The 13,329-nt window shown below is 44.1% G+C and overlaps 2 protein-coding genes across 5 annotated transcripts in view; one reads left to right on the top strand and one right to left on the bottom strand.

The window, feature by feature from the left end:
- Positions 1–6,237, top strand: part of Lpcat3 (lysophosphatidylcholine acyltransferase 3) — a 46,181-nt gene extending 39,944 nt beyond the window's left edge. Inside the window, exons 3-13 of the mRNA XM_047548093.1 lie at positions 623–729; positions 1,298–1,391; positions 1,559–1,596; positions 2,008–2,186; positions 3,228–3,336; positions 4,110–4,196; positions 4,292–4,458; positions 5,009–5,156; positions 5,235–5,393; positions 5,485–5,613; positions 5,839–6,237. Coding sequence (XP_047404049.1) covers positions 623–729; positions 1,298–1,391; positions 1,559–1,596; positions 2,008–2,186; positions 3,228–3,336; positions 4,110–4,196; positions 4,292–4,458; positions 5,009–5,156; positions 5,235–5,393; positions 5,485–5,601 — 1,205 coding nt within the window. The 3' untranslated portion in view covers positions 5,602–5,613; positions 5,839–6,237. The remainder of the gene's footprint in view (positions 1–622; positions 730–1,297; positions 1,392–1,558; positions 1,597–2,007; positions 2,187–3,227; positions 3,337–4,109; positions 4,197–4,291; positions 4,459–5,008; positions 5,157–5,234; positions 5,394–5,484; positions 5,614–5,838) is intronic.
- A 238-nt stretch (positions 6,238–6,475) lies between these two features.
- Emg1 (EMG1 N1-specific pseudouridine methyltransferase) lies at positions 6,476–13,326 on the bottom strand. Of its 4 annotated transcripts, none has more exons than XM_047548097.1 (6): positions 13,005–13,321; positions 8,018–8,119; positions 7,775–7,916; positions 7,331–7,389; positions 7,104–7,253; positions 6,476–6,733 (listed from the first exon to the last, which is right to left on the bottom strand). In XM_047548097.1, the coding sequence occupies exons 1-6, from the start codon at positions 13,194–13,196 to the stop codon at positions 6,647–6,649; spliced, it is 732 nt and encodes a 243-aa protein (XP_047404053.1). In that variant the 5' UTR covers positions 13,197–13,321; the 3' UTR covers positions 6,476–6,646. The 4 variants fall into 4 exon arrangements, with proteins under 4 accessions (XP_047404053.1, XP_047404052.1, XP_047404055.1 ...); XM_047548096.1 differs by having other exon boundaries at positions 6,476–6,738; positions 13,005–13,314; XM_047548099.1 differs by lacking the exon at positions 7,104–7,253 and having other exon boundaries at positions 6,476–6,738; positions 13,005–13,326.
- Positions 13,327–13,329: the final 3 nt, after the last annotated feature.

Here is a 13,329-nt window from a genome sequence, read left to right as displayed (position 1 = left end):
GTAATCCCAGCAAATTGGGAGGCTGAGGCAGGAGGATCACAAGTTCAAGGCCAGCCTCAGCAGTTTAACAAGTCTATAAGCAACTTAGTGAGACTCCCCATCTCAAAATAAAAAAGTAAAAAGGGCCGGGGATGTCGCTTAGTGGTAGAACACCCCTGGGTTCAATCCCTTGTACCACAAAAAATAAATATATAAATTTAGGGCTGGAAATGCACCTCAGCAGTAGAGCACTTGCTAGCATACGTAAGTTCCTGGTTCATTCTGTAGCACTATGAAAATAAATTTAAATAATAAATACAAGCATTTTGAGGGTAGCTTGCCAGACCCCTTCAACAGCAAAGGATCAGTTTCTCTGCTGTGGCTGTAACTGAATGACAGATCCAAGCAGTTCCCACTCAAGATGATCCCTCAATTCATACATACAGAAATACCATAAACACCCTGATAATCTCAATGTTCATACAACTAATTTGCATCCCTTCCACAGGTTTTTTAAAAAAGAAAAAAAATCCTAATATTCCTGATACCAAAGTGTTGTCTTTATATGTCCTTTTTGTGGTTGTAAGTCCTAGGAAGAGTGTGAGTATAAAGACCAAGCTAAAATTCTGCTCTCTGCATCCAGGATACCAGTTCTACCACTCCTTGCTATGTGTTATACTTCAGTTCCTCATCCTTCGACTGATGGGCCGCACCATGACTGCCGTCCTCACTACCTTTTGCTTGCAAATGGTAAACACCTTTCTCTTAGCATCTCAGGTCACAGCTGAGGCAGGAGAGAGGCAGGGGACTATGGCATAGAAAAGCAGTGTGGACTAGGAGACCTCATTTCCAACCCCTCCTTCCAACACTTAGCAGTATGACTTTTGGTAGGTCACTTCTTACTGGGCCCAGATGTTTCATATGCAGATTGTAATAGTAACTCCCTCCATGACTCAAGGAAGGTGCACTAGGTAATCCTTTGCATAGGACTATGCAACTAAGGTTCACTAGTTTTCATCGGGATTTGCTTAGCAATCCATGAGGGAAGTTATCTAAAGGCAAGGAAGAAAACCAATTTAGAATGAGCTAAAGAAGCTAAGCATCTCAGTTCTTATCTCAGTTTAGCCCTTATTTTGCTAAGAATTCTTGAGCAACTCTTCCTTTATAGGCTCAGGTGTCTCCATTTGTAGGAACTCCTTAAAGCTTTTAATCATGGGACCAGGAGAAAGGAAAAATGAAAGAAAACAAAGGATTCCAGAATGAGGAGAAAGTGAAGGAAGACATAGTAGTGATGGTGGAATGTTTGGCTCTCTTCTAGGCCTACCTTCTTGCTGGATATTATTTCACAGCCACTGGCAACTACGATATCAAGTGGACAATGCCACATTGTGTCTTGACTTTAAAGCTGATTGGTGAGTGGTTGAACACTGCCTTCCTCCTTCCAGCTGGGCCCCACTCCCATCAGACCAAAACCTTACTGGTACTTTCCCATTACACTCCTGGATGCACTCAGTCCACAGGCCACATCCTCACAATGTCCTCTCCCTCTACTCTACCTACCCCTTCTCTCTCTGCTCAGGTTTGGCTGTTGACTACTTTGACGGAGGGAGAAATCAGGTAAGTACCAGTTCCTCTGCAGAGAGGTTAAGGATTTAACCAGAGGGAAGGAAGAAGGCTATTGTTACCAAAAGACTGGACCCAGATACCAGGGGCAGAGCCTCTTTCTCATTCCCGAGCCTCATTCACTTCAGATAGCTCTGAGCAAGGATCAACAACTCTAACTTGCTCAGGATCCAGCTCCTGCACAAAGTCCAGAGACCAATGCCAACAAGGCAGTAACAGCCAACAGTTGCTGAGCTGCCCCACACATAATTCATTTCCACTTGAAGCAGCTCTTTTCCATCCCCAAAGGAAAAGGCAAGCTGAAGAACCCCAGACAGTGGGGCACCAGGGTGGGGGACACTCAAACTGGCTCGTGGGGGGGAGATTTGAGGCTATCCTGAACCATGCATTCTCTTCTCGGCATAGAATACCTTGTCCTCTGAGCAACAGAAATATGCCATACGGGGTGTCCCTTCCCTGCTGGAAGTTGCTGGTTTCTCCTACTTCTATGGGGCCTTCTTGGTAGGGCCCCAGTTCTCAATGAACCACTACATGAAGCTGGTGCAGGGGCAGCTGACTGACATACCAGGGAAGATGCCGAACAGGTAACTGCCTCTCCTGGTCAAGACTTCTGTATAGGTGTCTCACTGGACGGTGACTTCTTTTTTTTTTTCCTCTCCTGGTACCAAGGATTAAACCCAGGGGCACTTAACCACCAAGCCACATCCCCAGCCCTTTTTTAGACTTTTTATAGAGACAGGGTCTCGCTGATTTGCTTAGAGCCTTGCTAAGTTGCTAAGGCTGGGTTTGAACTTGAGACCCTCCTGCCTCAGCCTCCTGAGTCACTGTGATTTTAGGCGTGTGCCACCACACCTGGCTCTGACACTCACTTCTGAAATGACTTTCCTGAAGGCCAGTCCCAGCTGCATTCTCCAGCTAGGTCCTAGCACACCGATGTATGTCACACAGACCTAGACTTTCAACCAAGCACTCTGCCTGCTCGTTGTCCTAGTAGGCACTTTTCCACCCAGGTTACCTCTAGCTGTCCGTGCTGCACTTATAATACAAACATAAACATTCATTTTTATGCCACAGGATTTTGCCTGAACCAGTCACATCCCTGCCTTAAAGTCTGTTTTCTCATTTAAAGAGGAAAAAACAAAGAGATTGTTCAATATATAAAAGTATATATGAAGATATATCAGAAGAAAATGTAAAAGTCACCAGAATTCCTTTACTGAGAACTTGTCTAACATGAATTTCAGCATCAGTTCCACCAAGATAGGAAGGAGCAGATTGGAATTTGATGGTGGTGGTTATTATTATCTACATGGGATTGTCAGTCCCAATGTAGATTGAGAACCGTGGTGAGAACCTGAGCTCAGTAGCATCGCCGAGGGGGCCTCACCCACACTTCTCCCCTCTGCCCTTTTCATTCTGTAACTTGCAGGTTTGTGGGTACCATTCCTCATAACCAACCACTCAGGGGAGATCTCTTTCCTGGAAACAGTACCAACTTTGGGCAACAGAGGTCCTCATGCCATTCCAAGCAGTAGCCATTCCCTGAAACACTTCTCTGAGTAACTGAGGGTCAGAGGGTGAAGGGCTAGACTATGCCCTCTGTGACCCAGCTCATTCCTTTCCAGCACCATACCTGCTCTCAAGCGCCTGAGTCTTGGTCTTATCTACCTGGTGGGCTACACCCTGCTCAGCCCCCACATCACGGAAGACTATCTCCTCACTGAAGACTATGAAGTGAGTGGTTGCTAACACAGCAGCACTGCCATTGCCTCATAGAAAAGTGGATAGGCAAGGACCCCTGTAGATAGAAAAGAAGTAGGCGATGCCATCTACAAATGCATGTTGGTTTTGCTCTAGATCTGTGAGAGTTGGTGTCAGTGCCAGCCGGGCCAGGACATGTTCATCAGCCTGCACTGAATGACCTTCGTGGGCACATGGCTGTGCCAGGTGCACTTTAGCACCCTTTTCCTCCCCCTAAAGCAGCTTTTAGCTTGCTTTATTATGTCCAAGTTCCTCCCTGGAGCGCAGCAGCTGCTGATCCTCCAGCCTGTTTTCTTCTCTTGACTGACAGACTTGGGGACTTCTAGGGAATTCAGAAACCAAGGGAGAGGGAAATGCTGGCTTTGTTCCTGCCCAGCTGAAAGGCTTGCAGCAGTTCCGTATCCATTCTGGGTAGGTTTCTCCTTAAACTAACATGAAATGTGAATATGTAAGGTCCCCCAGTACTTACTGTTCCTGACATTACCTTGTGAAGACAGCCAGCCAGTAGAAGAGTTAGGACAGAGCTGTTTCTGGGACTCTTCAGGGAAGATGAGAGAGATGTTCGTTGGGCTCCCCTGCCTACTTCCCTTAGCCTGTTTTAAAGGCACTTAGGCCAGATTGTCAGGGCCTGTCTGATAGCAGGATTTTATAAGAATGAGAAAACCAGACACAGATTGGAAGAGGAAGGGCACTAAGGGGAACATGCCTGTGTGCTACCTCTAACACACATGTTCTCTTCCCTCAAGAACCGCCCTTTCTGGTTCCGCTGCATGTACATGTTGGTCTGGGGCAAGTTTGTGCTATACAAATACGTCACCTGTTGGCTGGTCACAGTAAGTAGGAAAGATGAGACAAGGTCATATTTAGACAAGCTGTGGGGGTTGGTTGGGCAGGAGTGGCGAGAACCCTGAGCTGTGCCTCCCCTCAGGAAGGAGTATGCATTTTGACGGGGCTGGGCTTCAATGGCTTTGAAGAAAATGGAAAAGCAAAGTGGGATGCCTGTGCTAACATGAAGGTGTGGCTCTTCGAGACAAACCCCCGCTTCAATGGCACCATTGCCTCTTTCAACATCAACACCAATGCCTGGGTAGCCCGGTAAGCAGTTGGAGAAGAGGCTTGGACCTGAGCTCCTTCCTTCTGCTGCTTTCCCACATTGGAAGGTGGGGGATGTATGATGCCACCTCTGTCCCTCTTTCCCACTTGGGTAGAATCTCCCTTCATTCTTACATATCCATTATCCCTACTCACATCCCTCCAAAACATTCCATAAAAGGGCCTCAAGCCCCGGCTTAATCCCAGTTCTGCCACTATATTTGTTATCCTTTGCCCTATTTATATCTTCATTTGTCCCCACTAGAGTATAGCAGCTTGAGACTGATCTCTTTTCCCACTGCCCTTTCAGCGTCAAGCACTTAGTAGGCACTCAGTTATTAACCTGGAGTCTTGTTTTCGGACTCTCAATGGCCATCACCTTCCATCTCTAAAGATACCCAGTTACCACTGCCTTCTGTACCCCAACTCCCCCATGGCCACAAGTGGGAGTCAGCTACCACTCTACTTGTCAGGGCACCAGGAGCCCAGACGCAGGATAGTGGGAATATGAGTAGTCAGTGTAAGACTTATCCTTGCCCACCCTTTTCTCTAGTTACTTCTTCAAAAGACTCAAGTTCCTTGGAAATAAAGAACTGTCCCAGGGTCTCTCGTTGCTGTTCTTGGCCCTCTGGCATGGCCTACACTCAGGATACCTGGTCTGCTTCCAGATGGAATTCCTCATTGTTATTGTGGAAAAGAAGGTAGGCCTCAAGGTTGCTAAGTAAAAAGGGGAGTCAGAAGGGATGAAGACACTGATAACTACTCTCCTTCCTTCCCAGGCTGCCAACCTAATTCGAGAGAGCCCAGCCCTGAGCAACCTGGCCTCCGTTACTGTCCTGCAGCCCTTCTTCTACTTGGTGCAACAGACCATCCATTGGCTCTTCATGGGTTACTCAATGACTGCCTTCTGCCTCTTCACATGGGACAAATGGTTTAAGGTTAGTGAAGGCCCTCTTGAAAGGTTGCCAAGAGACTCACTGAAACATCTCAAACCTCAAGACACCCCATGCTTATCTCTCTCTTCCCCAGGTATATAAATCTGTCTATTTTCTTGGTCACGTCTTCTTCCTGAGCCTACTATTCATATTGCCTTATATTCACAAATCAATGGTGCCAAGGAAAGAGAAGTTAAAGAAAATGGAATAATCTATTTCCCTGGTAAGTAAACATTCTACACCTAACATTAAACTGCCAGGTTTTAGACTGGAGCCACAGACTAGGGGAAAAGCTAGTATTGGAAATTTGGGGTGGATTTCAAGGTAGCATGGCTGCTGGGGGACACAGTATGGGGCACTGATACTCTAAGGAATGCTAGGAGGAAGCTGCAGGACCAGGACCTGGAGGTGCCACTGACCAGCCTTCCAATCACATCTTTCCTTGCAGGTGGCCTAGAGCAGGACTGGTGCAGAAACTACTTGTCTCCCTTTTCACAGCACTCCCTCGCCCAAGAGCTCAGAGAACAGAAAAGCCAGGGAGCTGGAAGCGTGCCACTCCTAGCTGTGCCTCTGCTGCCCGCCAAGTCTTCACTGGGCCAAAGGGGAAGTTCTTGTGGGAGGAGCACAGGGGCCGCACCCCCCTCAGACTCCCCCATGCACGTTGCCTTATCTCTCCTCTCTAGCCAGGAATCTGTTGTGTTCTCTGCCAATTTACTATGATTGTATATGTGCCGATACCACCTACCCCCCCTATGGGGGGGAGGGAGGGCACAAGGCCCCACCTGCTCCACTTTTTCTATCTTGGAACTATACCAGATAAAATCACTTCTGTTTGTTCAGTTTTTCACTGCTAGTGTCCCTGACTGCTTTCTTTCAAACACACAATTATCTGTACTTGCCATGGCTGGAGTCATCAAGTCCTTTCCCTTCACAGTACAGGAATATGGGAAACCAGGAGCTAAAGCCTGCCTTCAAATCCTGGAACCAACCAAATCTGCAAACTCTGTGTCCCTGATGTCTAAGGGGAACAATTTATACCAGTAGATACTGAGTTCAGGACCCCCCCGTCCCCAGAAACAACTAGGTTTGCAAAAACAGTATTTATAGGATAAAGAAGAACAAATACACAGCAATGTATTCCCCAAACTCCACAGTCTTCAGTGCAGCAGCAGTCAATGGGGTCAAGGGCTACAATGCCAACAGTCTTTTGTTTCAGAGCTAGGTTCTGCTACTGTCAAATGACCCCCCATACTTCTTCAAAAGCTGTGGTAAGTTTGGCACAGGTTAGGGCAGCAGAAAGAGGATAGTTGCTGATGGACACCATCTTCTCTGTATACTCCACACTGACCTTAGAAAAGAAGAATCTGGTCAACCGTCACTCTATAGCAGGTTCAGCCCTCCTTTGGGGCAGGAAAAACAGCTGAGCTAATATTTCACAAGTGTGTCTACTATCTACTTCCACAAAGGACAAAGAAGATGCTAGCTTTGTCTGTTACAAATATGCCAGCAGTCCTCAAAGGATACACTGAGGCAGGAGCTGGAACCACCATTTGTCTTCTAGGTCTGCTGCTACCCTCTATTTCTCAATTTGTAAGGACAAGGATTGTCAGGGCTGGGGAACTGGCTTAGGCAGAGCACTTGCTAAGTGCTTGCTCTTGGAATTCTGTACTAAGCTTCAACTCTGAAGAATCTAAGGGTTAAACCAGACCTTACCTTGCCATGGGCAAAGGCCCCCACCACAAAAACAATAGGGTCACTACTAGGCACTAGGTGTCGCACATCACTGATGACTGGAACGGAAAAAGAAGTGCCAATTTTCAAACAACCAACTGGAAAGTGATCTGACACTGGATTCTTAATTACCTAAAGAAAAACAGAAAAATCAGCCCCAGTAACAGTCCCATAACCCAACCTCCAACTATTAGGTTTTAATACCTCACCTTCAAAAGCTTCTGGGGACCATCAGCTGCTCGAACACTGAGTTTGTGCAAAAGCTGAACTAGGAGAGGAAAAAAGTTCAGATCTAGGTAGAGTCTGTACTCCTACCCAGTGATACAACCAGAAAAACCCACAGGTAAGATGGGTTCCATGTGCCCTTTATATCCAGACTATACTACTAAAATGTTGCAAACAAACACCTATCAAGCATTTGACCAGCAGGTAGTAATAGGTTCAGACTCTCCCTTTTTGGCTCAGCCAGGAACCCACTATAACAAACAGGAGAGTGGAATTTCCATGCATGTGGAAAAATAAAAAGAGTCTATCCTGGCATTAGTCATGCCCCTCTCCCTCACTGAAGAATGCCACATTTCATTCTCCCTTTCCTCTTCCTTCTTCACCACTGCCAACTTTTCATTCTGAACTTAAGTCCTAAGGCTTCTCACCCATGAGGCCACAAAAGCGGTCAAAGGTTCTGGGAATTCGAGTCTGGGGGTTCACTTCAATCAGCACATTCTTCTGTGTGTGAATATAAACCTGCAGCAAGCCAGCTCGATTCAGGGGACTATCCATCAGCATCAGTAAGCTCTGAGGAAGACAGAAACCAAGGCACAGTGAAGGCTAAACAGAGGCAGCATTCAGCTGCCTTACGTTTATATAAAAGTTCAAAGGGCTGTGAGCTCTGTTACCTGGTGGGCTATGTCTGGTCTCACTTCCCCAGGATCCCGTCCATTCTTCAACAACATGGACTTGTGCTTGTCGCAGTTGAGTAGCTCATATGTCTTTCCTACCTGAAGAACAGAGAACATGATAAAGCAACAGAAGGTTCTTCTGTTTAGCACAAGACTTCTAAAGATGTGGTCCCTGAACCAGCATCGTCATCTGAAAATTTGTTCAGAAAAACTCTCAGGCTGACTTAATGCCTACAACAAAGTCAGAAACTTAAGGAGGTGGGGCCCAGCAAGCCTTTCAGGGGATCACTGTGTGGTCACATTTACATGCACACCCTCCTAAGTAGCCTATCTTAGAAGGGAAGGGAAGAAGGTACAACTTGTAGTCTACACTAAATCTAATTTTAAAACCTGTGGCTATTAGGAAGGTCACCTAGAACCAGGTAGAAGTTAGGTTAGTGAACTTGGCTGAAAGCTTGTTTATTACAGGAGTATATGTATTCATATGTACTGGGGAAAACAATACATCATCAATACCCTTAGTTTGCTTAAAACAAACATACACTAAGTGCATATGCTACAAATGTGAACAGGAATTAATGTGGAAATCCTAATGATGTACAAAGTCAAGGAACACTTTTCTAGGATGTGAAACAATTTAGAAGTGTTACTCCTAGTTTTGGACTGGCATGAGTAAAGATTTATAGAGAATCAAAAAGCAAAAACATTATTTGGAGAAAAGAGAATAGAGGCACTGAAAGACAGGGATTATGTATGAAATTGCTTTGTAATCTGCAGAATCCTTATATATCAAACACAAAGTGAGAATTCTAGAGTAAGAGAAGCATGATGGAAATGTCTCAAATATATTAGTCTGGTAATTCTATTCATTATGTGAATTAGAAGTGTAATAAAGAACTGGACTACACCTGTAGCAGCTCAAGAAATAACTCCAAGTTTGGGGGAGTGGGATATAGACTCTGAAATCACTTGAACAGCCTAAATAACAAGGACCAGGGGTATAGCTCAGTGGCAGAGCACTTGCCCAGCAATAAAGAACAGAAATGTCAAAAGAGTAAGCAAGAAGAAAAAAACAAAGAACCAAAACCTGAAGCCATGGGCTACCCTGAAGAACCATCCCTTGAATAGACTAATCCAGTTTCAACCCATTAGAATTTAACCATCAATTTTGTTCTTTCAATGAAACAATAGAAACATCAAAGTAGCTGAGTGGGTGGTGAACACCTATTAACCCCACTACTAGAGAGGCTGAGGCAGGAGGATGGCAAGTACAAGCTCAACCTGGGCAACTTAGGCTGTTGCAAAATAAAAACCTAGGGATGTAGCTCCATATTAGAGCACCCCTGAGTTAAATCCCCAGTACTGGGGAAAAAAAAAAAAAAAAAAAAGTCAAAAGTACTTCACACAGTAATGATTTATAAATAACAGTTTATGAAACTTTTGCTTTCATATAGTTCAATGTGTATACTGGCTCACAATGTAACTTGTGGTGAGTTAATAAGCTTGAAAACCACTGAGTAGAATAATGAGAATGAATACCAGATATCTTGATTGTACAAGGTATTGGAAACCAGACATGCTGGCACACCTGTAATCCCAGTGTCTTGGGAGGCTGAGGCAGGAGAATCAAATTTGAGGCCAGCCTGCTGCACAACTTTAGCAAGACCCCTTCTAAACAACATACACACACACCAATACACACACACCAAAAAAAAAAAGTGCTGGGGATGTGTAGCTTAGTGGTAAAACACCCATGGGTTCAATCCCCAGTACCAAAAAAAAAAAAAAAAAAGCATTAGAGACAGAAGAAAAGAATTTCTACATCTTCATTTTTAACCTATCATTCATTCATCTCTTTCCCTGAATGTAATAAAACAACCTGAAATTCCTTGGTTTAACCTAGTAACAAAAGAATGAGCAGCATCATAGAAATTCACGATTTTTTTTTTTTTTGTACTGGGGATTGAACCCAGGGACACTCAACCACTACATCCCTAACCCTTTTTATACAGTTTGTTTTTTCTGAATTTTGAGACAAGTTCTAAGTTGCTGAGTCTGGCCTCAAACTTTCAATCCTCCTGTCTCAGTCTCCCAAGTTGCTGGGATTATAGTGTGTGACACCATGACTAGCAGAAACTTAATTATTAAGTGAATAAACAGATTAGTAATCAGTGTGACAAAAGCTGACCAAGGGGAGCTTGCAGTTAAAAAACAATATATTCAATGGCCTCAAGGAATAAGAACTTGGTGCTTTCAAAGAACTTAAAGGAAGTCAGTGAGGTTAGAATAGAGGAATAAATAAAAAGAACAGGCTCAGAGAAGACTGGCAGAAGCAACAAGTGACAGCACAAGGAAGACAAAAGTTAACAACAGTCTGATGAAGATTTCCACCAGCTATGAATTCTATCACCCTTGAAGTACCACTGATGACAACTTGGCCCAAATGCTTCTAGAGTTATGCTCTAGGAATTTTAATTTGGCCATAAACTTCTCAATAAGTAATCTGGAATTAATATTACTAACAACCTATTCCAGTGCCAGACATTATTCTAAACACTTTATATGTTATTAACTCCTTTAATCCTTCTAACCATTACTATCCCCATGGACTACTTAAAGCAATTAAGTAAAATTATTTGCCTAAGTCACACGACTAGTAGCCGAAAAGATTTGAATCCAAGCACTCTAGTGTTGAGTCTGCATTCTCGAATACTGCTGACACAAACAAGCTTTTCACATTTGCAAATTACAGTTATTATGGCATAGCCTGACATGACAAATGTCAAAATTAACATTCAGGGGCTGGGGTTGTGGCTCAGTGGTAGAGCACTTATCCTGCACGTGTCAGGCACTGGTTTGAACCTCAGCACCACAAAAAAAAAAAAAAAAAAAAATTAACATTCAAAGTTAATAGGTTAGGCCAGGCAAGGTAGTGCACAACTGTAATCCCAGCAGCTCAGGAGGCTGAGGCAGGATTGCAAGTTCAAATCCAGCTTCAGAAATCAGTGAGGCCCTAAGCAACTTAGTAAGACCCTGTGTCTAAATAAAAAATAAAAAAAGGGGCTGGGGATATAGCTCAGTTGGTAGAGTGTTTGCCTTGCAAACACAAGGCCCTGGGTTCAATCCCCAGTACCGCAATTAATTAATTAATTAATTAATTAATTAATTAAAAAGGTCTGGGGATGTAGCTCAATGGTTAAGCATCCCTGGTACCAAAAAAAAAAAAAACAAAAAACAAAAAACAAAAAAAAAAAACAAAGAACAGAGTTAACAGGTTAGAAAGCTAGCAGGTAATTACTGAGAAATAACCTATAAGGTAGAAATATGAATAACATTCATGGTCAACCTGGGCAATTTAGGAAAACTTAGTCAAAACAAAAAGGGCTGGGCCAGAGACAGACACAAAACCTGTAATCCCAGTGATTTAGGAAAGCTGAGGCATGAGGATTCCAAGATGGAGGCCAGCCTGGACAATAAGAAACTTTTTCAACATAAAAGGGCAGAGCCCTAGGGATGTAGGTTGGTGGTAAAGTACCCCTTGGTTCAATCCGGAAAGAAAAAAGGTATGAATTACAGAAGCCAGGCATGGTGGAGCACACTTGTTTGTACTCCCAGCTACTTGGGAGTCTGAGGCAGGAGAATTACAAATTGAGGCCAGCCTGTCCCACCAGATACAATGTTGCATATCTATAATCCCAGCAATCTAAGAGGCTGAGGCAAAGAGGATCACAAGTTTGAGGCCAGCGTCAGCAACACAGCAAGGCCCTAAGCAATTTAGCAAGACCCTGTCTCAAATTAAAAAAATAGAGTAATAAAGAACTCCTGAGCCTAATCCTTGTGGTAGAGAACCCTGGGTTCAATCCAGAAAGGGAAAAAAGAGAAGGAAGGAAAAGAAGAAAGGTATCAAAACCTGAGAAAATGAAAAGGGGCCAGTGCACACCTGTAATCCCAGTCACATGGAAGGTTGAGGCAGGAGGATCACAAATTCAAGGTTAGCCTTGGCAATTTCACCAGGTCATGTCTCAAAATACAAAGTAAAAAAAACCTGGGGATGTAGCTCAGTGGTAAAGCACCCCTGGATTCAAATATCAGTACCAAAAAAAAAAAAAAAAAAAATATGGAAAAGAGTCTCACCTTAGATTATTAAAATGTACTATTCCTTTTTCTTTGTGGTGCTGGGGACTGAACCTGGGCCTGTGCATGTGAGGCAAGCACTCTACCAACTGAGCTATATCCCCAGCCCAAAATGTACTACTTCTTTTTAAAGGACTTTCATCACAGTCCCCCTTGTGGCTCACAATTGAGGTATATCCCCATTTTATAAAATGAAGACAAACTTATTTTCCCGAAATCATACAGTAAAATAAGTGTTAAAAACCAAGGTCTGACATCTAAACTACTTTGGTAGCTACTCGATGAACAAATTTAGCTCTCAATGGTAAGAGAGGAAATGAGAACACTGCCCAAGGCTTTAGGGCAATGAACTGCTGGTTTTATTCCTTTCAGAAAAATAAATGAATGATGGTAAAAATAAAATGTATTAAATTATAATCTGGTCCAGGCAGTATTTCGAGGTGGATAGAAACTTCTGACAGTGGAGATCCTTTTAACGAAATGAAAGGTCAAGTCTTTAGCAATAAATGGTTGGGCAACCTAGGCTACAGTAATTTACCTTTCTTTTTGGGATGTAGGAGGCCGCGATAGATGACCTCGCCTCACTTTAGTTGATTTTTCTATTATGGAATCTTGGTAAACAAATGGAATCAAGGAGGCGAGGGCTAGAGTGGGTGTCAAGAAAGGCAAAAAGAAAACAGGTATTGCCAACACAGGATGTGAAACCAAGAGATGACCAACTAGGTGACCCATCATCGTCCAAAAGCATGTTTCAACTCTTTCTCCATTCACTTTGTGCCCCTAACCCTCCCTTATCCCACGGAGTACCAGCTTATATGGCTACTAGTGTGGACTTTCTGTTCCAAGCTACCTTGACGGTTTCCAGACTGGCCCCTTCCAACACCACAATAAGCCTACGACCTCCGCTCTTGCTTCCTGCCCCGAGTCGAGGCCTCTTGGACGCCGCAGCATCCCAGTCCTGCTCCTGCTCCCCAAAGCGCAGCTCACGCGGTTGAAATTCATCACTGGGAGCAGCCATCTTTACAGTCAGCCCGGAAGTCATGCTATCGTCTTAAACTAGCACCTCGCGCGCGTCAGAATCGTAAACTTCCTGCGGGCTGCCATTTTGAAAGTGGGCGCTTGGAAATGGCGAGGGCTTGAAGTCTGGCGCTACCGAAGCCTCTCAGGGTGCGGAG

The sequence above is a fragment of the Sciurus carolinensis genome, chromosome 4 (genome assembly GCF_902686445.1).
Source record: "Sciurus carolinensis chromosome 4, mSciCar1.2, whole genome shotgun sequence".
Taxonomy (NCBI): Eukaryota; Metazoa; Chordata; class Mammalia; order Rodentia; family Sciuridae; genus Sciurus; species Sciurus carolinensis.
This window is presented reverse-complemented; position numbering and strand designations above follow the sequence as displayed.

Bases quoted from the DNA above. Each gene is read 5' to 3' on its own strand.
- Emg1 (XM_047548096.1), bottom strand. From the start codon at position 13,196: ATGACTTCCGGGCTGACTGTAAAGATGGCTGCTCCCAGTGATGAATTT. The intron at 8,120-13,004 runs GTAGCTTGGAAC...TCTGTTCTTCAG, and splicing joins CCAGTCTGGAAACCGTCAAG to GTAGGAAAGACATATGAGCT. The intron at 7,390-7,774 runs GTGAGAAGCCTT...TTCCTCTCCTAG, and splicing joins CCGCTTTTGTGGCCTCATGG to TTCAGCTTTTGCACAAACTC.